General features: G+C 49.0%; 12 protein-coding genes across 12 annotated transcripts; 7 read left to right on the top strand and 5 right to left on the bottom strand.

Moving 5' to 3' along the window:
• Window positions 1-3695: 3695 nt before the first annotated feature.
• Window positions 3696-7147, bottom strand: GbpA (the record flags this gene model as incomplete). The annotated part of the gene is made up of 7 exons (XM_073759810.1): window positions 3696-3944; window positions 4151-5043; window positions 5094-5766; window positions 5824-5847; window positions 5946-6190; window positions 6248-6811; window positions 6868-7147. 7 exons carry the CDS (start codon window positions 7145-7147, stop codon window positions 3696-3698), a joined length of 2928 nt encoding a protein of 975 aa, XP_073618725.1.
• A 3-nt stretch (window positions 7148-7150) lies between these two features.
• On the top strand, window positions 7151-7729 carry BDV17DRAFT_227780 (uncharacterized protein). The gene has a single exon (XM_073755727.1). It carries the CDS (start codon window positions 7316-7318, stop codon window positions 7664-7666), a length of 351 nt encoding a protein of 116 aa, XP_073618724.1. The 5' UTR covers window positions 7151-7315; the 3' UTR covers window positions 7667-7729.
• A 567-nt stretch (window positions 7730-8296) lies between these two features.
• On the top strand, window positions 8297-9991 carry BDV17DRAFT_227782 (uncharacterized protein). The gene is made up of 3 exons (XM_073755728.1): window positions 8297-8842; window positions 8910-9753; window positions 9821-9991. Coding segments are annotated over exons 1-3 (1170 nt in total). The 5' UTR covers window positions 8297-8517; the 3' UTR covers window positions 9822-9991.
• Window positions 9926-10814, bottom strand: BDV17DRAFT_227850 (uncharacterized protein). The gene is made up of 3 exons (XM_073755729.1): window positions 10514-10814; window positions 10081-10444; window positions 9926-10017 (listed from the first exon to the last, which is right to left on the bottom strand). The coding sequence occupies exons 1-2, from the start codon at window positions 10716-10718 to the stop codon at window positions 10161-10163; spliced, it is 489 nt and encodes a 162-aa protein (XP_073618722.1). The 5' UTR covers window positions 10719-10814; the 3' UTR covers window positions 9926-10017; window positions 10081-10160.
• Window positions 10815-12216: 1402 nt separating this feature from the next.
• BDV17DRAFT_255532 (uncharacterized protein) lies at window positions 12217-13951 on the bottom strand. The gene is made up of 3 exons (XM_073756945.1): window positions 13189-13951; window positions 12502-13130; window positions 12217-12452 (listed from the first exon to the last, which is right to left on the bottom strand). The coding sequence occupies exons 1-2, from the start codon at window positions 13598-13600 to the stop codon at window positions 12943-12945; spliced, it is 600 nt and encodes a 199-aa protein (XP_073618721.1). The 5' UTR covers window positions 13601-13951; the 3' UTR covers window positions 12217-12452; window positions 12502-12942.
• Window positions 13952-15650: 1699 nt separating this feature from the next.
• BDV17DRAFT_255530 (uncharacterized protein) lies at window positions 15651-17343 on the bottom strand. Its single transcript, XM_073756944.1, has 2 exons — window positions 16751-17343; window positions 15651-16704 (listed from the first exon to the last, which is right to left on the bottom strand). Exons 1-2 carry the CDS (start codon window positions 17328-17330, stop codon window positions 15788-15790), a joined length of 1497 nt encoding a protein of 498 aa, XP_073618720.1. The 5' UTR covers window positions 17331-17343; the 3' UTR covers window positions 15651-15787.
• Window positions 17344-17855: 512 nt separating this feature from the next.
• Window positions 17856-18794, bottom strand: BDV17DRAFT_288460 (uncharacterized protein; the record flags this gene model as incomplete). Its single annotated transcript, XM_073761421.1, has 3 exons — window positions 17856-18039; window positions 18229-18501; window positions 18553-18794. 3 exons carry the CDS (start codon window positions 18792-18794, stop codon window positions 17856-17858), a joined length of 699 nt encoding a protein of 232 aa, XP_073618719.1.
• Window positions 18795-19412: 618 nt separating this feature from the next.
• BDV17DRAFT_255529 (uncharacterized protein) lies at window positions 19413-20201 on the top strand. Its single transcript, XM_073756943.1, has 2 exons — window positions 19413-19638; window positions 19707-20201. Exons 1-2 carry the CDS (start codon window positions 19483-19485, stop codon window positions 20004-20006), a joined length of 456 nt encoding a protein of 151 aa, XP_073618718.1. The 5' UTR covers window positions 19413-19482; the 3' UTR covers window positions 20007-20201.
• A 79-nt stretch (window positions 20202-20280) lies between these two features.
• BDV17DRAFT_288459 (uncharacterized protein) lies at window positions 20281-20903 on the top strand (the record flags this gene model as incomplete). The annotated part of the gene is made up of 2 exons (XM_073761420.1): window positions 20281-20355; window positions 20403-20903. 2 exons carry the CDS (start codon window positions 20281-20283, stop codon window positions 20901-20903), a joined length of 576 nt encoding a protein of 191 aa, XP_073618717.1.
• Window positions 20904-21509: 606 nt separating this feature from the next.
• BDV17DRAFT_255528 (uncharacterized protein) lies at window positions 21510-22004 on the top strand. Its single transcript, XM_073756942.1, has 2 exons — window positions 21510-21655; window positions 21701-22004. The coding sequence occupies exons 1-2, from the start codon at window positions 21629-21631 to the stop codon at window positions 21977-21979; spliced, it is 306 nt and encodes a 101-aa protein (XP_073618716.1). The 5' UTR covers window positions 21510-21628; the 3' UTR covers window positions 21980-22004.
• Window positions 22005-23931: 1927 nt separating this feature from the next.
• BDV17DRAFT_255527 (uncharacterized protein) lies at window positions 23932-24541 on the top strand. The gene is made up of 2 exons (XM_073756941.1): window positions 23932-24237; window positions 24287-24541. The coding sequence occupies exons 1-2, from the start codon at window positions 24046-24048 to the stop codon at window positions 24359-24361; spliced, it is 267 nt and encodes an 88-aa protein (XP_073618715.1). The 5' UTR covers window positions 23932-24045; the 3' UTR covers window positions 24362-24541.
• A 739-nt stretch (window positions 24542-25280) lies between these two features.
• BDV17DRAFT_227701 (uncharacterized protein) lies at window positions 25281-25996 on the top strand. The gene has a single exon (XM_073755726.1). It carries the CDS (start codon window positions 25344-25346, stop codon window positions 25914-25916), a length of 573 nt encoding a protein of 190 aa, XP_073618714.1. The 5' UTR covers window positions 25281-25343; the 3' UTR covers window positions 25917-25996.
• Window positions 25997-26181: the final 185 nt, after the last annotated feature.

Genomic DNA, 26181 nt, shown 5'->3' with positions numbered 1-26181 from the left:
TCTACAGCATCCACCCCTGATTTATGATGATCATCCATTACTTTCTTCACGTTCTTGCTGCGACTCTGCAAGGCGGAATCGTCGGAACATACTTTCATGACTCAGCCTAAATCAACTCGTCCAGGGCGAATACCAGAATACGGAGTACGAGCATAATGCCACAGCGAAGCCGCCGCGGGGAAACTCCGGCAACTACTGCAACTACTGCAATTCCAGGACCACAGTGGGCTTTGGACTGTGCACTGCAGCTCACGCCGTCGCCCGTCGATCCCGCGCTGCAGACACTAGACGGCTTTCCTCGGTAGATTATTATCGAATCTCGCCTATCGCTTGAAGTGCAGAATCCACTGTCCTGACTCCTAGTCCCTAGTCGCAGCTCGATGGTGTACCGCTATCTCCGTACAAGTACCAAGTCGAGTATAGTCGGGATGGACCAATCGATGATCCCATTTCAATCTATGCCAGACACTCTTATCGATCTGGACTTGGATGATGCGCTATACTATGCCAACGATTGTTACAGATTGATCACCACATCTTCGTCCGCCAAGTTACACACCAACAACGCGCCTGCATTATTGACTCTCGGAGAATGTCCTAGAGAACAGACAGACTGGGCTCAAATTTCATCCGAATGGAACATCAACCGCACCATGACAACTTCATCATCATTGGTGAACTCGGAAAGGATTATCCTTGCCGGATTCTTCAAGTTGCATGACTAGCGGCACAGCGTTGAGTGTCTTGCATTAGACCGTCCACTCAGAGCTGATCTTGTACTTTCGAGTTTCGACGCTGTCCACGACTCCATGTGGACACAGCATCCCATCCAGAAGCACCACTCGTTCTTGCTCCAGGGCCTGGCCAACAAGGATTGGTAATCGGGCGCCCGGCGACATTACCCCCGAAGGGAAGGAAGCTCGCACTCTACTGTTTGACAAACTCTCACAGCCTTAGAAGATGGCACGACGAGTTCAATCTACTCCAAATCTCTTCTGGTGGAGCCGGCAAGTATCGTATCCTGGCGATCCCGCGCGCTAAAGAGCTCTCCGTTTCCGAGTTGGCCCGCGCGTCGTCAACATTGCTCTCTGCCTCCATAGTACGGACAAGACTCAACAGAGAGGTCGCATTAGAAGCATAATCTGCGTCCAATATACCCCAAGGCTCTACTTAAACAGCCTAGGCTTAGCGAGCTCGCCAGCTACCAGCTGCACCAACGCCCGACTTCAACCCTTCTGAAAGAGGAGAAAATGCGCCTGCACCCAACCGCAAGCAACGGATCTATGCGCTTTATCAACGCCCTGTAACGTCCCCTGTATCACCTTTCAAAACACTTGGTCCCGAGGCTGTTCTGCGGCCTGGCTGTATTTCCTCGATTGGCCGGCCGATCAGCCGGGTACTAATGCAGTGCAAGCAGAAAGCTTGTTAACTTACATTAGTGCACTGGTTTATCTATTCGCCCTTCGATTCGTCTCCGCTTCGATGAGGGGATATGGTAGGACTACAGGCTTCCTCATGTCGCAATCCTTTTCGCCACGATGCGTACATATCTAGGTGCAGATCATGATTTCCAAGACGTGCAGATATGTCCGAGAGATGCATGATTATTTCCTCATGGCGGGGAATCGCAGCACAGCTGAAATCCATGGACAGTCGCCGATGCCGGACACTCGACGATGTACTGGCCAGAATATGTGATACTCATGCGAGAAAGAGGGAGAGACTGGAGGTGCTACCTTTGTGTACCACGGATCTAGCACTCCGTAAGTCACGCAGCCATCTCAGGATTACAATCTCGCCTAGCGCGCGCTTGGCTCTAGTACTTGGCTTCCCTCCCCACCTCAGCAACTAGCTATACTGAATAATCAGACTGCGGACTACAGACTACCTCGTCAACGACTCAAACCGAGTCCAAACCGTGCCGTACACACTGCCCAAGAACAGGATTGTTAGCAGTGCTCTCTAATTGATTTCACCATGACTCTGCGCTCGCGTCGCCGTCCCCGGGCCGGCGCGTGCCGGGACTGTTTACGTTGACGTCTTACTTGCTGTGACGGAGTTGCTAGAAGCTATCCACCCGATACCATATCCACCGATAGCTACGCCGTATGCAGAGGGGGAAACTCGAGCCGCCGACTCTCTTCCAGGCCCATTGCAGCTGGGCTTGCAGCTAGGCTAGGTTAGCCTAGAGACGAATGGAAAAGACGCTTCGTAGTAATGACCTAGCTTGGATAGCTTGGGTGGCAAGAGGGAAGACGAGACCTCCCTGGAGCTCTATCTGCGCTATCTACGCAGGTACTAGGTTCACATTGACTGCCAGTACTGACTAGGTTTACGGGTCATATGTATCAAATAGTCAAAAAAAAGGCTAGATGGACCAACAAAACCTCGTCACTTTTCCTCTGTTGCGAACTTCTGACTCTGCAGGTCCTACGTATACAGTTCCGTCTTCGCAGGAACGTAGGCAACCACTTCTATAAGGTCGCAAATATCCACTGCCATTATGGGATAGGAACGTCTCTACCATAATTCACCACTCCGCTGTTCAATAGCTAATAGACAACTACCCTAAATCCACAGAACCCCTAGAAACCCCCTCCGAGACAGTCCCCTTCCTACTACAAACCACAAAGGCGTGGCCAAAGTAAGGGTTGCTGCCTGGCTACCGAGATATGGTTCTTTGTGGATATCCGCGTGCGGCGCCCTCACAGTATCCTATGTGCGAGTCTCTGCTAGCTCAAAGCCAGGATTTCAATCTTGATACCTTGGAAAAACTAGCAGGAGCAGGGTTGCTCGACTTCATGGCGGGTGTCTCACGGGCCTCACAATCGCCTCGACTGCCTATAACCCACGGCCCACAAGGCACCGAGTCGACAATACCTAAGACTCGGTGCGACAACTGCTCTATGGACCTCCATACCTCCTTTGCACAATATTATGCCAGCAGAACATCCGTCTCCAGCCACGAGGCAACGGGGCAGAGATCAGCCGGACAGGACAGGAAAGGGTCGCACTTGAAGTTTGAAACCTTCAGTAACGAAGTACGGAGTATAGAACCAGCCCTCCAAGATCGCCAACCCATGTTTCGCCATTAATGAAGTCTGCACTGGCATATTGGGCTTAATAACTCGGGTACGAACTGCCCGCCGGGGGAGTGCGACGTAGCCGGTGAGGCGACCTTTCATGATTGCGAGGGCGAGATCATGGTCTTGCGGGATCCCTGCTAGCCAGAGCCTGACGATGCGGACCCAGGATTTGTTTTCGATTGGGGGCGCCCATTGTGGAATGTGTGCCGCCGTGGTAGACGGGGCCGTCGCCAATGACCTGGATGGACTTGCTGGGTTGGGGTTGGGGGGCCGATGAGGCTTGTTGGCCCATTTTTTGATCTTGCTTAGGGAGGCCTGTATATAAAAGGAGCTAGTGGATACGGGGGTGAAGATGCCCTGGGCAGTTGAGTGAAAGGGAGAAAGGAGAGATGGGGACCTCAAGACAAAGAAAGATACACGATTAGATTGCCTAGTGAACTAACAACGGTATGGCTCAAGCAGCCCAAGCTGACTGGTCAAGAAAGGTCTCTTTGTGGTGTGAATATCCTGTACATTGTCTACCGAATCCAGAGAATAGACAATAGGGTAGGTCAAGAAATACCGAAAAAATCCAATCCTATCTCTACCCAAACAAATAAAACACTCAAATCAAAACAATCTAGATTCCACAAGGCTCTCATTCGAAATGGAATGAGAACCCCCAGCACAGCGATACCCAGAACTCTGTTTGATCCACTGGTATCCAACAGGGCAAACACCCATGTACCCGAGCTTTTGCTGGGTCTTTTGCTCCTGTCGTCTCGCTTCTTCCTCTTTCTCCCGCTTCCTGCGCAGTTCCTCTAGTTTTTCCCGTTTTGCCAATTCCTCAAGGCGTCGTTGCTCGTGCCGTCTCTTCGCCTCATCGTCGGGATCAGGGTCGGGGTTGTCGGCCGGGGGGGGGGGGGGGGGGGGGGGGGGGGGGGGGGGGGGGGGGGGGGGGGGGGGGGGGGGGGTGGAAGGTCCTCGACTTCTTTTTTAGCTGCACGTTCATCATCGACGAGTGCCTGGTACTCTGTTTCTGCAGTTTGTACGGCATGACTGTCATCGAGTAACTGATTCTATACGTCATCTGACACCCCATCGTCTCGCTGTACAGCATTCGAAGGAGTTTCCGAAAGGGAAGGCGCCTGGTCCTCATTTTTGACCGCTTGCTCCTGAGGCACCAGCTGGCTTGGGCTCGTAGTTAGCTTTGGCGGAGCCGGCTGCAGTTCGAAAGCCCGAGGCTTTAGCAGATTAGACATGGGGTTGCTAGGCTTGAACTTCTTTGCCGCGCGGCTGGTTCGCTCAGATATCATTTGGACGATCTTATTAGTTATCAAGTCTTCGCTCACAGTGAGCTCCTTGTTCTGCATCGTCTGGATCGCGGTGCCGAATATAGCTTTGCCCAGTGTCTGGACGTCGCGCGCATTGGCCCAGTTCGCTGTCTGCGTGAGGGTTAAGAATGAGCCCGCCATTGCCTTGCAGAATTCTGGTCTGGGGTTCTCCAAGGCGTCCGGATTGAAGTTTGTGCTCTTTGAGGACAGCTCTGCTTTCTTTGCTTGAAGGGAGTTTGTGAGGAGCGCGATGCACTCGTCCGGCGTAAGGCTTTTGAACTCCAGCTCTTCAGGGAATCGACTAGTCAACCCAGGATTGATGGTCATGAGGCGATTAATGTCTTTACCATACCCGGCCAAGATGATAATGAGCCTCTGAAAGAACTTAGGTTTTGTGATGCAGTCCACAATCTCATCCATGGCCTCCTTGGCGAACTGCCCTTCAGCGAGTCGGTAAGCTTCGTCAATGAGGAGGACTTTGCCCAGAGCCTTTTCCAGCAACTCTTGGGTTTTTGGACCGGTGTGACCGATGTACTGGCCTACTAAATCAGTGGCTGAGCTTTCGATCATTTTCGCCGACGACAATAAGCCCATGTCATAGTACACCTTGCCCATCTTCCTGGCAGTGCTTGTTTTACCGGTTCCTACAAATGGTCAATCATCGCAACCTGAAATAATAGATCTGGTAGTTTACCAGGCGGCCCGCGGAAAAGGAAGTCGAACGGAACCTGTTCTTTAGGGTCCATATCTAATACCCGCATATTCTTGACGGTCAGGCGATAACCCTCAAGCTTGTCGATAATCTTTTCACAACTCACGATGCCTTTGAACAGCATGGGGATATTTGTCTCGATCCGTTCTCCACGATCATACTCAGGGTCAAAGTCTTGCGGTTCGTACTGACTTCGAGGAGAGGACTTTTCCCCCGCAGAACGTCGCTGCTGTTGGCGAACCTTGGCGCCGTTCAACAAGATGTCAATTTCTCCTGCGTTGCCGAAGTTTGGCCTGTTCCGGGCACGGGAAAGAACCTCCATTGCGGCTCTTCTCCCCCTACCGGACGTCGTGAATCCTTGTTGCTTCAGCTTCAAATCAAAAATTTGACCGAGCTCGCTGTCAGAGAAATCCTCAAATGTAAACGCAGAGTCTAGAGGAAATCGACGGGATAGCCCGGGATTGACATTTTGAAACATCTCAGTCATCTGGTCCTGATACCCGAGGAGCAAGACACATCGATCATCCCCTGGGTTGCTCTGGGCCTCCGCAACAATTGTGTCGATTACGGCTGTCTTGAAGGGGTCTGTTTGGACGGTCCCACCATGACAACTTCCACCTCCGAAAAGACCATAAGCTTCGTCGATGACAAGTACCTTGCCAACAGTAGAAGCAAGGATCCCTTTCGTGTTTTGTTCTGACTAACCCAGCACGGCACCAACGAAGTCGGCAGGATTCTTGACAATGACTACCACAAATTGAACGAGTTAGCTATACATATGTTGACGACGGCCGGTGGATCTCACCTTCACCGTTACAGGTATCCAATGTGCACAAGGATCTCTCCATAAAGTTTGGCTACCGTTGTCTTTCCAGTGCCCGGAAATCCTAGGAACACTCGATTCAGAGTAAACTCCACCAACGGCTCCTCCTGGAGCTCTCGTTCGTAGTTGCTTTGTATACTGTCAAGCAGAGCACACACTGTGTCCTTGACGGAGGCGAGTCCAATCATAGCCTGCAACTTCTTCCAGGCGTCACAGGTTTGAAGTGCCTTGTCTGGCTCTGGACCGATGAGATCTTCTTTGGTAAGTAGGAGGGCGTCAGGGGATGTCTTCTTTCTTCATTCTTGAGAAAGACGTGTTGCTTGACGCTGGAGTATAGTAGCGAAGACGTTCTCCACCGTTCGAGCATTGCCGAATCCTTCATGTCCTCGTTGCCTGCTGATGCGCCGGGCAACAATTCGACAATAGAGTCCACCCATTCCTCCTTCGGCTTTCATACGACCGCTAAACTTTTTGTTGACCTGATACTCAAGAATTGAGCGGAGCTCCTGCTCAGTATAATCCTCAAACACGAATTCACGCGGGAATCGACTGGACAGACCGGGATTATGAGCGAAGAACTTCTCCATCTGCCTTCGGTAACCTGCCAACACCACGACGACTTTCCCAGTAAGGTTCTCGACCTCTGCGAGCAGGAAATCCAGAATCGAAGAACCTGCACCACTCTGAACTAGTTGGTAAGCCTCGTCGATGAAGAGCACCCCGCCTCCATTATTGAGTATCTCATTGATCTGCTTTTCGAAAGCGGTCACACCACCATTCACTAGTCGAGAGCCGGTTGTTTCTTTTATGAAGCTGCCAGAGAGGACACCCATAGACGTTAGGAACTTTGCATAAAGCCGTGCAACGGTTGTTTTGCCTATTTTCTAATGTCAGCGAGTCACCCACCATGGGAAGGAGGCCTGGTGTAGCTACCTGTGCCGGGGTTCCCAAGAAGTACCGAGCTGAAGCGCTCGCCTTTGAAGTCAACCCCCTGCCGCAGAGCTGCATCAACTTGAGACTTGATAGCAAGGAACTTCTTAGTGCTTTCTAGACCGATCATACTCATCAGCTTGTCGAGCTCTTCACTTCGTGCCCCTTCATAATCCTTCTGGTATTTCCAGTCTTGCTCTGCTGAAGATAGGGCGTTGGCAACGTCGCTTCTGTTGGTGCTTGCAGAAGAATCTGCTTCAACCCTCCTATCAGTCTGGGGCATATTATCAGGAGCTGAGCCAAGGCCTTTGAAACTGGCGCCTTCAGTTCCCGCAGATAGAACGGTTTTTCAGTTGAGCGAAACTCGTCATATGTTGGGTAAATCGCGATTTGTCGGAAATTAGAACGATCATTGTCATACCGACCGCCAGGCATATAGTCTGAATCTTGGATGGCTGTATTGCTCGTTTTGAGTTGTAAAGCGAGGACCTGTGAATTCCCTCTTCCGGTTAGTTTTCCCTCTTACGGGATAGCTCCCCGATACGCCGTATTGTCATCACCGCCGGCCGGCCCCTGCGACTATATAAGAACCGTCTTCGCTGTTCTGACCCTCTTCTCCTGCCAATTCCTTCTTTTTCCTCTATCCCCTCCAATATTCTGCATTCACCCGGTCGCGACCCGTCGTCTCACCAACTCCGAAGACGCCCGCCCGCTTCGCCCCCTTTTTCTTTGTCGGAAATTGCGGCTGCGCCTTTTGTTTTTGTCACCTCACACTTCCAGATTCTCTGCCCCGTCCGCTTAGGCTTTTATCTAGCCAAATGATTCATATTCTCTGTTCTTCCAACCGGTACTCCCAGAACATTCATTTATTTGAGGCCTTGCGTTGCCTGCCAGTCTTCTACAGTACCTACCCCTTCAATTTTCTTCATCTCAGAAAAAAATCTGACCCTCCAAACTCTCAACAGTCTCCAACCAAAGCTGATTACGCGTTACGCATGATGCCTACCCCACACCCCCCATCCTCTTTCCACCAGTCGCCCGTCCTGCGCCTTCGTTTTCGCCCCCTGTTTTCGTCCCAGCCGTGCTGATCCCATGTGTTGTGGATTACGATTGGACTGCCTGAATAGCGACAAGAAAGAGTCTCGGAGGAACATACCCAATGGCATAAATGCCTCATCCATGACCCTGTTGCCCGTCTTCGCCGCTGTCATCGATCATGTTCTCGCGGAATCCTGTTAGCCCGTGACTGATACCTGGATCTTCCGGTCTCCGGCGCCCCGTGATAGACAGCTGTGAAAGCATGCTACAAGCACGGCTATTTGCTGTTGCGGTATTTGGGATATCGCCGAGTCCGGAGGCGGCATGGGGTTCGCTGAATATGTGCCGTGCATTCAGCGTTTACTCTTTCCGGATAATGCCCTGATAAGTTTCTTCCAAGGCGCGCGAGGAGGAGTGCAGGATCGGGCTCCGTATTGGTTCGACCTTTGGGGTTGTTCCCATTTTCGTGGCAGAAGGAGAGCCTGGGAATTGAGTCGTCGTTTGGTCTGCGGGTTATAAATACCCTCGTCCGTCTCAAATCTAAAAAGCAACGCAGACAACATTACCAGATTCCTTCACATCACACCTTGCTTCCCACTTTGCCCGTTGTCCAGGATGGATCGCCAAGTTTCCTACAATGGTCCTTTGTTTTCCCATCCTTTACCCTGCACTTTCCCAGCTTCACGCCCATCAGTCCTGATGAACCATCCGTTGCCCCCGAAGCCCCCAATTTCCGTGCACTTCCATTCCTATACTCCCCCCGCCCGCAACCCTAGAATCGCACTTCGCGACCTGGCAGCACAGCACGTTGATCATGGCAACTTCATCCCTGTGAACAAAGCTCGAGAAAGGCCCTCTGCCCATCATAACGCAACTGTTTCTTCTATTGGGGTGCCCAGCAGCCCTCACATAGACAGTGCCATCTGCCAATCCACTGAAGGTTTGTACAGTTGTACCATGTCTTGCTGCCTGTCACTCTCGCTTATCCGTAATCTTGCACCTTCCAGATACGATCACCAAGCTCGAAAATGACCATGACAAGGCAGGCAACGTCGACATCGACGATGGCGACGACTTACCCCATCCAGATGAATTTTTCTCCTGGATACGGAACAAAAGCGAGATTGGGAGCTGTGAAACTTCCGTGGCTCTCCGAAGTATGGATAACTGGCCGGGCCTCAACCAAACAAGTTCAACTACAGCAAAGTCTCATGAGATAGGCCAATCCTGCGAAAGTCACCCCATTGATGCTGATGATGGCCGAGATGACGATATCGACCCCACGGAACCTCTCTCTGATGGGAGCAAGGGTTCTTTGTCCGGTTGTTTGGGACCGAATAGCCCCGTCGCTTCCTGCCAGTTGGTTGGAGAATCACAGACCACTTTCTCTGGATGCAGCAGCCCCCAGTCTGTGGCCGAGACCACCATGTGTACCCCACCTAGCTCCTCCCGGACAAGGCGCCACAGTCGAAAGAAGGTCGCGCCCACCATGGTGGGGTACGCTGAACTCGCCGCAGGCAGGGGGCCCCGAACAAGGGCCAGGGCAAGAGCAGAAGCATCTCGTCTCCACCCCAGCCGCCAACAGGCCCGTCCTTATTCAGATGCCGAAGACGAGCTTCTCTGTGAACTGATACGCAGAAAGCTTCAATGGGAAGAAATTGAGATGGAATTCGGTCGGAGGTTTGCTGGAAGGGATCGGAAATCACTCCAAGGGCGTTGGTCGAGAACTCTGAAGTATGTGAACCCCTCGGTGAAGTGCTTACGAACCAGAGGGCGAGGAATGTGCAGCTTGATTGATCCCAGCCAATCACAAGTCAGAGAGTGTAGGTACACAAGGTCAAGATTAAACTAGTTAAATTCCTCCACACCCCGATAATGAGGCAGCGCCCACCCCACCCCATCCCCATCACCCCTCTAGGGAACTTGCTCCTCGAGAGCCGGTTGTACATCAGTATCGAGCGCAGCTTGGTATTCACCATACTGATTGGCGGGAAGTGTGCGTTGCGGCTGAGCCGGTTGATTTGGTGCGGGACGTTCAGGGTCTTGTACACGATGTTTAGGGCAGGAATGGAGAGATCGTGAATTATTATGGAGAGGAGGGCGAGGAATAGGTTGCTGAAATATGAGTTTGGTAGTTAGCACCGTTGAGAAGTGGATGTTGGGAGGAGCCAGGCATACTTGGTTTCAGAGCAAGGATGAGTGTTGACTCGGGAAAGCCGCAGAAGTCTGGTAAATCGAGGTGTTCATGCCGTTATCAATCAAACAGCTCTGATTTTATGGACTATATTTATTGGTATATAGTCTAATGCAAACCACTCCGAGTCCTGGAAAATACAATTTTGAATCCTCAAATGTTCACGGACCACCCGAGAGGATATAAAAGTTGTGCCCTGGTTGTTTGCCCATGCTGGCAGCTGGATGGTAATGTCGGCGAACTCGATATCAAGAATCTTGGGGCACAATGATGAGGTATCAATCTCGGCAATAAAAATACCAGTATCACCTCGACACTGGTGGTGTCTGACGCGTTTCCTCGCTTCAGCTGCAAGATCCCGGAGAATTAAGTCAGACGGGGAACCAAGTCGATTGACGGAGGCCTTCACATAGGTACCTATATCATCAAAGACTGAAATGAAAGGAGTTGGCTCTACTGGAGAGTCTCCCCACATCAGATGTGACCTGATTCTTCCATTGTTGATCCAGAAGGAGTATGGCATTAAGTAGTGACCATTAGATTCGAAACCATCTTGGGGATTAAAAATGGTGTAGGACCTATCATGCTGAACGCGATAAAAAGAGGGTGGAATAGAATGCATGATAGCGGTCAGGTACAGCTTGCCCGATCCAGGTATTGTGCTATCAAGAAGTGTCCACGACCATCAAACGCTCATTGAAATTCTGACGGCTGTGGCCGCCTTCTGGATTTAGATTAGCCCCGCATTGGGTTTTCGACATTACTTCACTGTACTCTGAGTAGTTAGTCTTGGTCCTCCTCTCCTGTGAATCAGGATGTCTACCACTCGGAAGTGGCTGCATGGCCTGCGGTGTTGCTTGCTTTCCTCCCAGACTTCAGCAGCCTCGGTATCGTCCAATCCAGTGACTCACTCCAATAGTGGAAGAAGATCAAGAAAAAGCGCAAGCATAGCTACTCCGATGGTGATTGGGCTTCTTGTTGGATTTCTGCTGGGTGTTGCCGGTGGTGGCCATGGTTGTAAATGGGTGCTTGGGTCGGATGATGTGGCAGATATCGAAGAAATACAATCAGGGAGGAGGTTGAGGAATGATACAGGTGCTTATGAACGTGTTTTCTTGGGGCTTGTTGGGTAGTTCCCTGAGAACCCGTGACATGGTTTAGAGATAGACTGAATTCGCGCTCGGGAGCCCCAGCTATGGGGGTTTAAAACAGCATTTCTCACTTAACGAAGCCGATAGGCGTGCAACTCAGTACGTTTGCCGCGCGCTAGTGGACCCACTCACAGCCCGCAGAGCGCAGAGTTCGATTCAGGCTGGCGCCATCGCAACAAAATTATGTCACAGGGAGCGACATCACGTGCCGCTTAAAGGGCGGACAGAGCTGTCATGGAGGCTTTTAGTGCTGGAGGTCAGTGGCTGTTCGGGTCAAAACCAACGGTTCTTGGCTAAGTCCAAAGAAGGGATCGGTTTCTGGCACCCTGAGAGTCTATGGGAAGAGATGGATTGTTGTCTTATTGGGTGGCCGGTAAGGCCAGCCTATCTACGGAGTAAATAACTAGCTTACTAAATGATGACTAATCGAGGTCGAACCCTAGGGGCAGGCGGTACCGGAAGGCAGTATGCCCCGACAGAGTCTTAGTCATTTAGGGGCTTCCCCTGACCCGTCAAGTTATAAATGTCGATGTCAGGGGAATACGTATAGGGGGAAGGCCGAGCGAGGTGCTGGATGTTGGTTAGTTGACCCACTTGGAAATATGATTGTCTTAAAGAGTAATTTGGTAGTCATGACGCCCTTTCGGCCTAACGGTATAATTTATTTCCTGCATAGTCTCGGGTGAGGTAGAAGAAGGCGGTTCGGGTCGGTGCCCGTTTGATTGCCCAACTGAAGTCACGGGACTCAATTTGCGGTTTGGTTCGGCCTCACGTTTTCTGTTGCGGATAGCCCCTCAATCACAAGCAACACCTCATTCTACGTCTCCCAAAACCTCTTTAAAGCCCGAAGGGCGAAAGTTATGGAGTACAGTAACTTCACTTTTTAGCTTACCTTATTCACATCATATCTCTCGAACTAGTCTTGTGATCTGTGAGTATTGTGACTATCGGCTATTCAAATGCTAATACCTCGAATTTGCCATGCGGTTAGATTCCAACACGATAGCACTTTCTAGAATTCATGGCGCCCCCCATCTCTCTTAACCCTAGCGAGAATAAGCTCAGGAATGATTTAGCGAAATGGGCATGCGAAGATGCTAAGCAAGGACCAGACTACGTTGTAAATGAGAAAGGCGATCGAATCTACAATAAAGACAAGATATCCGGCTTTGTCGAGCCTTTACTCGAAAAACTGTGTCTTGAAGTGGGCTATGCCATACCCTATATGGAGGACCACACTGACAGGTCTTTAGGGATGCGAATATGCCATGTGGCGATTTTCGATTACGCAACCAATCGCACCAAGCCGCAACGATAAACGACTATATACCATTCCCATTAACATTATTAACGGTATACCACAAATAGTCAAAGATGGGAGACAAAGCCAAGTTATCCTCGGCTGCTACATGACGACGTGCGGCGCGTTCGAAATTACGCCAGAACTCGACTGTCTGTTTGTGTGGGATAAGTGACATGCGGCTCCATTGTGCATCCCGTTTATGTACACCTGCTATTAATAGCTTGAAGAGGATTTAATGGCACAGATGGTTGCGCGTAAGTCTCCCCAGACATGTAACTGAATGGGTCGAAAGACTGAAAAAATATCTGTTGGATGGAAGAAATTATGCCTATCTCATAGCCAAGGCATTTGCAGATCTCCGACAGTCTGTGGGAGATGTTAGTGAAACGCATCTACAAGAATGAAGGATCATACTCTATAGTGTTTCCGGCGATGGCTTTCACAATACACGGTAGGCAGTAAGGGATCCACCCCTCTTCATATATCGGCACCCGTTGTTCGCCAAGCCTCGTCGCTACTTCTTCAAAGCTCTTGGAGTCATGAATCGCGAAACGTCCAAATTGCGCGGAGGAACGGGCTTCTTCGAGGGATGTTTAGTAATCCGTCGTCATTCAGTAACAAAGGAGTCTGATACTCACGTAAGAGGAATATCTCCCAGCTTCGGTGACCCAAGCCATTTCTGAGGAGTGATGCAATACACCTGTTTACCCATAAGGCTCCGTATCTGTAGTAGTCGAGTGTTTTGTCGTCCGAGTTCTTGTTAATATATTGCCGCATCATAGAATAGACGGTCTCCTTGGAATTTCCAGCATGGATGAGAACAGTGCAGTAACTGGTAAATATCAATTTCTGATATTCTGTGACCCGCGATGCGAAATTTCCTTCATCTGCGCATGTAGATATGAAGGTCCCATACTTGCATGCCCTAAGAACCAAGTCTTCGTTGTCTGTCGGCCGAATCGACGGGACCTGGGAAGGTAGGTGATTTTGGGAAGCAAAAATGGGTTCTGTCTGTCGACCGAGCATAAGCTGGATGGCCCGCCTATTCATTTGGATCGTGTAGATGCCAGCATCACGTCTCGCGGCTACCCAGTCCTTATCGCTGGGAACTGAATTAATGAAATCATTCAGCTGCCTCTTCCACTTGGCAGGTGTTGGCAGGCTCCTTTGCGTTGGACGTAACTTCGGCTTAACAATTACGAACTGGATTTTGGAGGGATTTCGCGTGGTGGGCAAAGCTCGGTGCGATGCCTTGGGACTGAGACTTGCTGAAGGTGTAGCCCTTCCAGCTTCCAATAAACTTGATTCAGCTTCCAGTAATCTTGATTCAGCTTCCGATAACTTTGATTCAAGAAATTTGATATAGTCATCTTTATTGCCGTGAAAGTTGAAGAGCCTAGGCATATCTGCGAACGAGACTTGTCTTGGTCGTAGATGAGGGGCCTAGCCTGCTTTAATACCCAAATAGGCACCTATCCGGGTAGGTCCTGTATTTGGCATAGTGCTGATTTATCTCTTGGGACAAGTGCGTCCACTGGAGAAATGCTGATGAACCGATAGGTCCGTGCATAGCCGACGGAATGTAGTCAGACAATGATGGCCCCAGATGGCCATCTCGGTCGTTGGCGCGTTCAGGCCCACCTGTAACGCCAGGAATTACCCTGGCAAACAGTAATGTCCAGCTCAGATTGTCGCACTGATTGACCTCTGACATCATTCGTCTTTTGGTGGAGGCCTGGATCAAAGCACAATACCACACCAAGTCCAAACCCGTGACAGCGACTTCATAGGAGTGGATTTACACCTAGTCCCGCCACTTACCATCATTCGTAGCAAACGACTAGTGCCTCGAGCTTCTCGCATCTACAAATTTACGCAGCTAAATTGAAGGTAACATGGAACCGATGCCTCACCGCAAGTTAGCACAGACCAGCCTGGTTCATCCTTCTCAGATCATCTCCTGCATGTTGCCTTAGGTCATGTCTTGGTATTCCCTGATTACTCACTGCCTGGGATTGAAACAAAAAGTCTTACAGACGAATGACGCCAGTACCGCCGGGGGGGGAGGGGACCATTAGCCCTCATTAACCGCCAAAATGAAATTCTACAGGCAGGCCAATGAGACTCAAATCCATCAACCCAAGCGAAGAGTCGCACGATTCGTCCAGGGCAATTGCATCCAAGCTTCCCTCAGCACCACCCTCAACGCCCATCGAAGAAGTGATTCCTCCCCTTATCAGCTTGACTGCACGAGATCTGTTCCAGAACGGTATGATAATTGGTATCTACAACCGAGAATATAGAAGTGTCTCTTTCGAAGGTCCCTCCGAGGATGTTCTGTTCGGAGCTACAGTATCCCTTGAGAAATATGCGATCAGAGCCTACAGACCGCTGTCACATCCCTCTCCACAGGCCTAAGAGTGTATTATATGTACTTTAGATATATCTATATAGTTAATGACACCCAGGGCTCACCCCCTGGCGGCCTTTGCCCCTATTGGGGATCGGCGAGAAGGTGCTACGGCCCTGCCTCGCGGCCGTTAAATAATTACACACACCCCCTCTACATATATATATAGAGTGTCGAAGGAGATAGAAGGATAGAAGCGACGGTTCGACACAGGACAGAGAAGAGAGGTTCGAGGTGGAAACATGTGAGGCGGTGACCCCCTGCTGATGTTGCGGCAAAATCCTAGGACTGCGACGCGGCATGTACCCCACTGCCTTTCTATGGAGCGTCACCGCTAGGCGTAATCCCTCGATATCAGCCGTCAGAAATGTGAACAGATGAAGGTCTGCTTCTCTCAATCTAGCTGCAAACGGTGGCTTAAAGACTAACAGCATGTCATTATGGTGGTCGATACTCAAAAGGGATGATTCATGAATAACATGGCGCGTTATAATACCTGTTGATTGGGACTGGGCACCAGTCAATGACATTCGCCCTGAGGTTCTTCAACAACTCCTCCATGAGTGTGTTTTGATCGAAATGCGGTATCCTTACACCAGTGACAAAGGGAATTTCAACTCCGGCCCTGAATTATTACAGTAGCATTAAAGCCTAGGTTGTCAATCTAATATATTCTTGCTTGTCCAATACTATTTCGCGCATAAGATTGAATGACCACAGATAAGAATCGAGCAAAAAAGAAGTTCCTGTAAGGTGTCTGTGCTGAAACAGTCGACAGTTCAAGCCCACTTGCCATGTTGAATAGCAAGGTATGGTAGCTAGAACTCTTAAGGCTTGTCTGAGAGCAGTTTCCTCGCTGAATTGAAGATCTTTCCTTGACCCATTTCCTGCCAATTTCCAGGCGAGTCACCAATGACCCAGTTGCTCGATACGGTTGCGTCTCCCACCGCATAGTTGTACCCAGTATGTTCCTTATTCCAACGGACCTTGACTTTAATATATTCCAGCTGTTGACCTGCGGTTGATGCTGCTGACAGTGTGCCTGCTGGCTGACTCTCTACCGGTCCTGGAGACTCTCTAGCTTTGCCCTTTCCACTTGCCTCATCGGTATCGCCGGGTGTGACTTTTGCCGTCTGGAACGAGCCACGAACTCCGGCCTCATCATGATAGAGTATACCCGGATTGTTAGGATCCACATCCCACTCTGCGGGATCACTCATGCTTACTTTGTCATTCAAATAGAATTTGTAGAGCTCCCCGTATTTCCCGTTGTAGACTGAAAGCTTACCAACATCCTTGTACTTGGCCCGCTGAACTGCTAGATCTATTTGTGCTCGGTCGGGGTTTCGAGGACGCTCTGGTAGCTGAAAGGTTTGACCGGTGGTGGATTGTTCCCCAGGCAAATCTGGACCAGCTGGGCTGGACTTTGGGTCATTGGTACCCGCGGGAGTTTCGAAATGTACCCAATCAGTGAGCTCTCCGCGATCCTCAGTCTGATCTTTCAGTGACCAAGCGGGTCCTGGCTGACATACAGTAAGGGTCAGGAAGAGCATGCACTCCCGCACGGAAACGCTTTCACTCCCTGTCTTCTCCAGGTCACTTTTGGTGTTATGATGAATCGCATCGGAGTAGAAAAGGGTCCACGTGTCCTTTACTTTCTCCCGCCGAAGAAACACTGTCCACTTATAGTTGGTCATGAAGGCGTATTTGACCTCTGCTGCCCACATGTCCCGAGCTACTTGACCTAGTCGTTGTTATTACCCTTCCTCAGAACTAGGCAGGATACTGACCCAGGAACCGACGCAACTCCTTGACATAATTAGAGACTCCTCTCTGAGTATTTTTAATGTATAGGTCTGGTCGGGTGCCCCATGGATGCTTCGCTTCCCCCAGTGCCCTCGTCTCTCCACCCACCAGCAAGGCATAATCAGGTATTGACCTCTTGTTTTTCTCGTCGATGCCTTTGGCAGGTGGGGGCCAAGATAGCATTTTGCCGGCTGCTGTCCAGTCACTGAATGCAGCACGGTGGCCCAACTCCTGTGCCACACCACTCACTGGATTCAGAACGTGAGTGGCATATCTAGCACTAGTGGAGATCTCGGCTCCACAGATATAGTATTCAGTATAATTGACGTCTTTTCCACTCACTCGGGCTGACATCCCACGCTGGTGATGTTTCCAGTTGATGTTTTTGAAAGCTGAACGAACATCTTTGCTGAAGGTTTCCCAGTACTTCAATTCACCTTTGAAGGAGATCTTGTGGAGGCCGGTCCCAGACGAATGTCGAACGCTCTCCGCAACAGGCGGGAAGGAATTCAGAATGATATCTTGCGCAGTGAATATCTGCACTTCGTTTGTGCCACTCATCATAAATGAAGCAGAGGATAGATGCTGAAAGCAGGGAGGTACAATTTAAACTAAGAATTCGGGACTCCTTTTTCAGCCAGCAGGCTGATTTATATAGCACGAATCTTCAGCTCATTTCGCTCCTGACGATAAACCAGGCAATGGAACCGAGCGGTTGCGAATGCCTGACAGCATAGGACTGTGGGGTTACTGTATTTCAGATAGCTTCTCAAACGCAGTGCGGAAATTTGCTGCTCGAAGAATCTGAAGTAAAATGATTGACAGGGCTGCAATCCACTCTTCCCAATATTAGGGCTCGACAACTGGCTGCCTCTGACACCTCTCACTCATGCGGATGGCGCAAAGTAGTACTAAGAAGAATACTTTGATTACTATAGAATTATGACTCTATGTTATAAAACGGCTAGCAAGTGTAATCAGGGATTAATACCTAAATGGGTTTTTTTTCTCCCTTTCTTTACAGATTCGAAGTGAAGACAGATTTGACATTGTCACTGCAAGTTCCTAGCAAGGGAAAGGTATGTATTCCTATTGTTCCAGCTGTTCCATATAGTACTTTATCACTGCATCCTTACTGTAAAAAAGCACTGGGTCACGGACCTGGTCCTCCCCGATCAAACCCCAGTACCCAAGATGCTCCCAGGGGTCTAGACAAGTATCTTCTGGTCTACTTGTGGAATCCTGCTCCACGTCTTCAAAGTCCACAATATAACTACCATAGGTTAGTCAAGTACCGCCAATCAGTGAGAAAGGAGCCACCATTTTCGTAGGTCACGGTCCCAAATAACATTCTGAAGCCGTGGGTCTCTGTGACGAAGATGACACGCATGAAAATCCCTGCCCACAATTAACAGACGGTTAAGCCACTATCTTTTGGGGTTGGGAACTTGGGAATACATACCATAAAGCATCCAGAAAAGCGATTTGCACCTGCTGCTGCTCCTTCTTCGTCATTCTTCCATATCCCTCTAAATTCTTTCCGGGAACCTTGCTCATGACAATGTACGCAATATAGCCGCCTGGAAGTATATCGCCATTATCTTGCCGTCCAATGTAATAATCCAGAAGTTTGGGCGCGCTTTTGCAGTTCTCAGCTGCCTTAAGATTGCAAATCTCATTCCAAATTTCTTCGCTGCATTGGCAAGAGTCGGGTTTATCGCTCCAGCGATCAAGCCTGTCAAAATTAGTTATGATTGTAGGATACTTCAAATAAGGAAACACCTACTGCGTTTTCACCTTCAGAATGGCAGGTATTTCGTTCAGCTCTGGCTTTCCATGTAGTATATTGAAATTCGCCTTCTTAGCGATCTGGATAGCTTCATAAACTTCATGCTGCTCCGTTGTCTTCCCCACGCAATCAGGACCGTACAGGGTCCTTAACTTACGAGAGAGTCTTTTACCGACCATCAATGTCACCTCTCTTAATTCCAAAGTAGAACCAGTAAGTTCTCGCCGTGGAAAAGTCATGGTGATGGGGAAGTAATGGATAACTATGTCTTGAGCTGGAAGACCGGAGATTTGTTGACTTCGAAAGCACTTTGTATCCTGTTCGATGGTCACGTGCAGCTGACCGCTAAGGTATTTCCCTGGTTAAGTTGGCCGGACTGCTGTTTCGTGATTAAAGACCAGTACTTTGTTGGCCCCAAATATGTATTTTGCTTTTCTTAATCGTAGATGAGAGGCCTGGCTCGCTTTAATACCTAAATAGGCACCTATCCGGGTAGTTCCTGTATTTGGCATAGTGCTGATTTATCTCTTGGGACAAGTGCGTCTACCGGAGAACTGCTGCTGAACTGATAGGTCCGTGCGTAGGACCTGAATTGGCGTTAGACTTTTGAGACAGGCGTTCCCAGGGCCTTTCTGAAGGGTTGTAAGGATTCTAGCCCTTCCGAAATGCTGTGCTGGATTTGTCAACGGGCGGTAACAATATCTGCAATTTTTGTCCGTTTTTGATCCAACGGGATTGGAGCTGGAAATAGCTGGTTCGCCTACTTTACTCGACTATTCAGACGGTGGTGCCAACTCACGACATTTATAAAAGATGACAGCCTTGTCGAAGTCTACTGCAAGTTTGCATAGACGGAGCTTGACTGCCATTGATCATCCACCTCAGATTGTTTCCTGCATGCTTCCTTAGGCATTGCTTCCTTTGACCATGCCTGGCGCCTTACACCAATATCCGCGGCAGCACTGGAAGCTCACACTTAGTATATTTTTGCATTGCCGAAGACTTCTCTGTTGCACCTCATCAGAATTTGCCGATCTAGCATCCCTCTCTGAAATGGACTCAATCGAGCATCACCCTGTTGAGGTACCATTCACCCCACTTTTTAATCTTGTCTCCATCATACATCAACTGTGCTAACATATCATGAACAGTTCGACAAGGCTTATCATGACTATGAGTTCCATGAGGCCCAACTGCATTACGCAGATTCTGAAAATCCCAGGATAGAGCTTGTTTTCCGCAAAGACTTAGAACAGGCCATCACGACTCGCAGTTTCAGGCACGATAAGTATCTTCGGATAATAAGCGCAGAATTGGGATACCTAGACGAAGAGGGCGTATCAATGGTGGAATTGAGGCTTCAATTTTACCACTGGGCTTTTGAGATAGACGTTCCTAGGGCCTGTCTGAATGGTCATAAGGATTTTAGCCCTTCCGAGATGCTGTGCTGAATTTGTCAACAGGCAGTTTCACTATCTGCAATTTCGGTCTGTTTTCTGTATGCTCTAGTGATATATGCAGATTGGGCTTGCTTTATAACCGAGCCTCACTCTTTGCCTTTCCTGAGTTTGCTTGTATTCTTTACAAGTTGCATATTTTGTTACTTATCGTCATACTGGCTGTATTGATATTGATTGTGCCTATGATCATCCTGTCTGTTTTACGTCCCTATTTTTAAGAAGATACTCTCCCAGTCATCTCCATCAGGGGTACTTTAAACCCAGTATGGCTCCACCACGCATTAATCCAACTCCAGGTACAGGGAGGGGGCCTTGTGCTGACAATGGAGAGCAGCAGACAGTAAGTACGAGAAGGCGTGCTAAGCATCCGCAGACTAACGGATGCAGGATGACTACGCTTCCATGGGACGAACTATACCTCAATGTTTCCAAGCCAACATGCCGGAATCAAGAAAGCCTACATCAGAACCACCGACCGTCATGGCCGACCCTCACTCGATTGGTACCCACCCAACCGGACCGGGTCCATTTTTCAAGGATATAGACGAAAGCACTGGGACATATCAATCTGGACGATTACCTATAACCCCGCGCACCATAGTGGAGGTGGAGCTTGATGAAGGGATTGCTGAGTTTGAAAAGTACCTTGGCATCCTTCAGCGGGGGCTATCGCTGGTGTTCTCTGCCCGATTTCTGGACGGCAGATTGGGTCTTGTGTCGTGTCCACCATATCCTGTGTCTGCAACTCGTCTTCCTGAAGCCCGCCAGCTTTCTTTGCAGATCAAACTTGCATTTGCGAAAATGAAGATTTCAGGCGAGGAATGGACGGGCCTTAAAAGACGTTACGGTGTTGACAGGGAGTCTTATTTTCAGCTTGACTGTGAGTGAATCTGTGCCTTGTCTGATCCTTTTTACCTGTTATTATCCCCCCTGTCTGCTAATCCACCCCTCTATGCAGCTGCGCAAGCCTGGTCTGTGACTGATTGCTCTGAGATGAATATTTCCATGTTTGGGATGCTTACTAGTTCGCGTACTTGGACTTGAACCACACGCATGCCATTTACTGTGTTCCTTGCTCTTCTCATTTTTGCCTCTTCTATTTTGAGTTTGCCTATAATTGCTCCATGGTATCAAGAACCAATATCTACCCTGTAGTCCTTAAGGCATGATCTACCTTGGTCTTGAAGGTATCACTTCTCCACTTGGGCGGCGTTGACGCCATCTCACCTACAGAGGGTGCGAAGGAATGGCTCTAGGGCAATATGGCTTGAGCTGGCTACCCATCACTACCTGCTCTGCACGGCTTCCCTGCATGCGTTCCTCGGCACTACAATCTAGTTCTCTCACGCGTCCGGACTAGGACCCGCTCATCAGTTTCAGCGGTTGCTGCGGCCGGTGGACCACTATCACATTCCTCTGTGGACTCGAGGGAAACTATTTAGTCGACCTACTCAGCCTGCATCTTCATGATCCATACAAATATCCCCGATGTTCTTTCAGTACAATTGATACGCCTCAGATAATCAATCTCTTCTTTGCCTGCGTTCTTGGGACCTGGCCTATTATTTTTCCCTTGTTCTTTGGAGATCCTGCCAAAACAACGACTCGCCAAGATGCCATGGCCTTTGCCTGAAAAAGCTGTGAGTGTCAACCATATTATTGCATAATATCGCTGACCATCTTAGCTGCCTCTTGAGATCCTCATCCCCGCGGCAAGAGCAGCGATTTATGCTATATTGGTGGCAGTTCGTGGGGATATTGGTTCTTGTCCGTCTGACTGTTCTGAAGTTCCAAATCTGCAGGTGGAGCGCTGCCAGTGGTTGGAGACAGAACTTCACGAACTTGACGAACAATATGTCCGACTCTTGGCTTTTTATTCAATGTGTTACGGAGGAAATGTAGTGCCGGAGTCTCAGTATGTTTCAGCTCCATTTCTGAGGGTACTCCTAACATCTCCAAAGTGATGTTCAGCTTCCTGCAACTGTGACCGTATCCCCATATCTGGCTCATGCGTTCTCCCAATGTCAGTGTCAGGAAGATGTTCCCACCAATGTGATGTCTTATTACATAAGCGACACATCTACCATAACGTAATTCACAAGCGAGCGGCGCACCCAAGCGAGCGGCGCAGCTCCCGGAGTATATTCAACAACATACTTAATTTGACCACCCCATAATGCATCTCTATATAAAAATTAATTACCATTGCGATTTGGACAGTGTGTTCTTTTATGTCCTAATATATTGCAGTCAGAGCACCGTGGTGGTGCCCGTGTAGAGCGGTATTCAACCACAGGTGCTGGATCAACAGATGCAGTTGGTATGGCTTCATCTGGCTGGCTCTTGTCCTGTAAGATGCTCTGGCCTTCCTGAACAGAAAGACCTTCCTTAGTAGCTATCTGCTTTCTAGATCGCTTCCTTTTTTGAAGATGTTTCTCATGCGAAGCCCGCATTTCCCGGAGTTCATGTCATGCAATAATAGCCTCATTCATGGCCAGTCCATGGCCTTTAATTATCTTGTCCATGCGCGCTTCCAGAGCAGACAGGGGAGGTGGTGTATGTTGTTTAAGCATATTTTTAAACACAGATGCCTGTTTTTCTAGTTGCCGTGAATTGTAAGGTGTTTTTGGTGCTGAATTGGTTGATTGACTGCCTGGTGGTGTAGGAGTCTTTAGTTGAATCGTAAAGTGTCCAAGCACCTTATCTGGGTTAAATGGAACCAAGCCAGTAGCTCTAAATCCATTCTTGATGGTATCCAAAGCAAATGCCTGTTTCCGAGCATCTGGATAGGCCTCGAGAAAGTCAAGCTTATCTATATGATTGAAGCCTTGCCGCATCCGATTTTGAACCAGGTTTCCATATGCTCTTTTTAAGGGTGAAAAGCAAGTCACATCAAGCGGTTGGCAATAATTTGATGAATGAGGAGGCATGCAGATGGGAATAATCTTATTCTCACTGCATGTTTTATCAAATTCTGGTGTTAGATGGCTACCATGACCATCTAATACCAAAAGACGGTAGCTCCCAGTCGTGCGGCTATTAGTCTCTGGAATAAAGACTTTTTGAAGCCAGCGTAATCCAATTTCATCTGAGGTCCATCCATTAGGACTTACTTCGAACTCCAATTAGGTGGTAGCTTTGGCTCTTGATACCAGCCCTTAATATGAACTGATCCCTTGAAGATAATGCATGGTGGTAGTGCCCATCCCATAGAGTTGACACATTCAATAGATGTAACCCATTCCTGGTTCCCAGGCTGTATAACCTGGCGCCGACCATACATATCAGCTCTAGTTACTACTTTTGCAGTAGCAGTTAGGCCCATAGCATAGCCAGTTTCATCAAAGTTGTAGATATCCTTAAATGCAATCCCATACTGCATTATAGTAATTTGAACCAGATTAAACCACTCTCTAATAATCTTTGGATCTTCGCATTTTGCACGCTGATAGTGATACCGTCGAGAATAAGTGGTTTTGATCTCATTATGGCGTTTAATGAAGTTAGACACCCAATTCTTGCCCACAGGTTGAATATCAGCAGAGTCACGCTCTCGAAGAAGAAGATTGGCCATATCTTGGATATAAGCAGGCTGGGGAGCTGCTCCACGTCGGTCCATGGATAGAACCCAATGTAGAAGTGATTCCTCCTCATTCTCTGTCAATTTATGATTGTTGGCGCGCTTTTCAGTCCGTGTAGTTATACCATTAAGCCGGCGACGGAGAGTTGACTCAGGCACATGAAAGTGGCGTGCTGCTTGGCGTACAGTGGGAATTTGAGATTTATTTATAGCAGATATTGCTAATAGGACCCTCCCCTCTTGCTTAACTAAAGCTTGGGATTTAGGAGGCATTTTTGGTGGAATAATAGTGGTTTAAAAACATCATATTCATCAGAGACGTGGAGATTTTCGGAGGTGCGCCGCTCGCTTGGGTGCGCCGCTCGCTTGTGAATTACGTTAGTAGATGTCGCTAATCGTCGCCTTGTGGAGTCTGCTCGGTTCATCCAACAAAGTTTCTTGGACCTGGCCATGAGAATTCCCGACCCCGAGGGCAATGCGACTGTGGGAAGAGTACGCAGAGAAATTCTCGACCAACTCCCTCAAAATCCGTTGCCGACTACAGTGGACATTCTGCGTTGTCTCGAGAAAAGTATTCAAGAGGGCTTCTGTATAGCTGATACTGAGCGTTTCGTCCGGGAACGATGGGTCTCTGAGCACACGGTAAGTCGCCAAATGACACCAAAGGAAAGCGCCTACTAAGAATTGGAAGGATATAATCCGAAGAAAGGTTGCGCGTGCGTACCACAGCGGTCTGCTTACATTTGATATGGCTGGCAGTCCCTAATCTGACTTGGAAGGTCTGGGCGGGTCCGAACCGGGCTCCATGACTTAGTTCCCGATGACTTGATCCATGGCTTCAAGAAGGTTGCAGGTAACCAGCGGTAAGACTTGGGGCTTCTGCGCGTTCTAAGAAAAGACAGCACTAGTCTAGCAACATACTTAGGAACAGCATGCCATAATATGCAAAAGTATCAACCAATCGGATTTATATAACAGAGAATATAAACAGAATAATCACTTCACATCCCATGTTTCGCTGTCACGCGCACCTGGTTGAGTCGAATTTGAAGCCTATTCCAAGCTAATCATGAAAGGCTGAGGGCGTAAAATTTTCTCGAGCACCTGTGGTAAAGAACACGTTGGCTGGGGCTGGGATGGCTTTCCTGTGCCATGTTACAGCGAGACAAGGCTGGCGTCCGAATAGGAAGTCTACCGTGGGCACTTGTCAAGACAATTATGGACTCATCGGTAGCGCCTGGGTGGACATAAGTGCCTGGATGGGCGGGGACGCCTAAGCTGCTGGGGAAAAGAGAGTATTCCTGCGTTCCAGCGCCAGACTCTGCAGGTCTCGGTGCTTGCGGACATGGCCCTGCTAGGTAGGGATCAGGGCTTGTTAGTGCTGGGTGGCTCTAAATGCAAGATCGACCGCAATGAGTCTCACTGAGGTCTTTCCATAACCCAAGCAGTCTCCATTGCTCAATGTCGGTGTTCATAAATGTGTATAAATATCTGCCGCCGCGCCATGAGGATCTGAATGCACATACCTTCTGCTACTTTGCACAGTCATGGAAGAAGCCATTGCTATAATCAACATTTTTATTCTTATTCTAAATGTATTGATCTATCACGCACATCGTCAGCACACTTTGAATACACTTATCAGACACCGAAAATCTGTTATGGCGTCTGCTGTTTGGTCGCCGAGCAAAGATCCTGCTCTCTCAGGAGATTGGATCCGCATACCTGCCAGACAAACGCTCCGTGCTATGGTAGAAGCTTCATTGCGGCCTCTCGAAAATGAAAAATGCTGCCCGATCTCAAGCCCTACTCTGTCATATTGCACCCGATCGCGCTTCACGCAGAGATTAGACCCTGAGCTTGAGGCACTCCTCGAGTCTCTTTCCTCCGAAGAGATAGATATCCTCAGGACTTTTGCTGTTGGAATTGATGGTCTGCAGCATGGTCTATCTGACCCAACCACCAAGCTGGTACATGGCGTGTCTTCATGGTGCTTAGGTCGAGATAAGGCTATTAGAAATGTGGCATTATGGTATACCGACAGCATTCGGGATGATATTACTCAGATCATTGAAACTTATGGGCAAAAGGCTGAAGATCAAGACCCGAAGGAAACATTTATTAGGGCTCAGGTTGAAGCATATATCGCAAAGGGTTATGCAAGCAATATCGACTTCTTCTGTTCTCGTCTTGAAATGGATGTGGCAGTGGTAAGTGGATTTGTCTACTTTAAAATCCCCGATGCTGATTATCATCCACTCCAGAACCATCTCGCGCATTACGTTAACTGTGAAATGATTTCAAAAGCCGTGGTTTGTTAACTATCATCCTTTTGTGATTCTTAGCTAACTCAACCAAGGAAAATATCAGGGTTAAAGTCGAGAAAATCATAGACAGAAAGTTTGACGAACCCGAACAACCGTCTCTGAATACCAATCGTCTGCCCTTGGAGTCTGAGAAGCTGGAGTCAGCCGGCACCGTCATGTAATAGGGCATGGATACGGAGCAATGGTGTTGTCCAGCTTGAAGCTTGAAGCACAAATGGACACACCACAGGATCGAAAACCTCCGCCACTGAGGTGATCT

This window comes from Aspergillus undulatus (assembly GCF_047715775.1).
Source record: "Aspergillus undulatus strain CBS 261.88 unplaced genomic scaffold BDV17scaffold_8, whole genome shotgun sequence".
Lineage (NCBI taxonomy): Eukaryota > Fungi > Ascomycota > Eurotiomycetes > Eurotiales > Aspergillaceae > Aspergillus > Aspergillus undulatus.
The sequence above is the reverse complement of the archived record's forward strand: the minus strand, read 5'-3'. Positions and strand labels throughout refer to the sequence as shown.

Coding starts and splice junctions, on each gene's coding strand:
- BDV17DRAFT_227780 (XM_073755727.1), top strand. CDS start 7,316: ATGGCTGTATTGCTCGTTTTGAGTTGTAAAGCGAGGACCTGTGAATTC.
- BDV17DRAFT_227782 (XM_073755728.1), top strand. CDS start 8,518: ATGGATCGCCAAGTTTCCTACAATGGTCCTTTGTTTTCCCATCCTTTA. Junction 8,843..8,909: donor CATCTGCCAATCCACTGAAG/GTTTGTACAGTT, acceptor TGCACCTTCCAG/ATACGATCACCAAGCTCGAA.
- BDV17DRAFT_227850 (XM_073755729.1), bottom strand. CDS start 10,718: ATGCATTCTATTCCACCCTCTTTTTATCGCGTTCAGCATGATAGGTCC. Junction 10,445..10,513: donor TTCAGTCTTTGATGATATAG/GTACCTATGTGA, acceptor GGGATCTTGCAG/CTGAAGCGAGGAAACGCGTC.
- BDV17DRAFT_255532 (XM_073756945.1), bottom strand. CDS start 13,600: ATGAATAGGCGGGCCATCCAGCTTATGCTCGGTCGACAGACAGAACCC. Junction 13,131..13,188: donor CTGGGAGATATTCCTCTTAC/GTGAGTATCAGA, acceptor CATCCCTCGAAG/AAGCCCGTTCCTCCGCGCAA.
- BDV17DRAFT_255530 (XM_073756944.1), bottom strand. CDS start 17,330: ATGATGAGTGGCACAAACGAAGTGCAGATATTCACTGCGCAAGATATC. Junction 16,705..16,750: donor GGAGTTGCGTCGGTTCCTGG/GTCAGTATCCTG, acceptor AACAACGACTAG/GTCAAGTAGCTCGGGACATG.
- BDV17DRAFT_255529 (XM_073756943.1), top strand. CDS start 19,483: ATGCCTGGCGCCTTACACCAATATCCGCGGCAGCACTGGAAGCTCACA. Junction 19,639..19,706: donor TCGAGCATCACCCTGTTGAG/GTACCATTCACC, acceptor TATCATGAACAG/TTCGACAAGGCTTATCATGA.
- BDV17DRAFT_255528 (XM_073756942.1), top strand. CDS start 21,629: ATGCCATGGCCTTTGCCTGAAAAAGCT. Junction 21,656..21,700: donor GGCCTTTGCCTGAAAAAGCT/GTGAGTGTCAAC, acceptor TGACCATCTTAG/CTGCCTCTTGAGATCCTCAT.
- BDV17DRAFT_255527 (XM_073756941.1), top strand. CDS start 24,046: ATGAGAATTCCCGACCCCGAGGGCAATGCGACTGTGGGAAGAGTACGC. Junction 24,238..24,286: donor GATGGGTCTCTGAGCACACG/GTAAGTCGCCAA, acceptor AAGAATTGGAAG/GATATAATCCGAAGAAAGGT.
- BDV17DRAFT_227701 (XM_073755726.1), top strand. CDS start 25,344: ATGGTAGAAGCTTCATTGCGGCCTCTCGAAAATGAAAAATGCTGCCCG.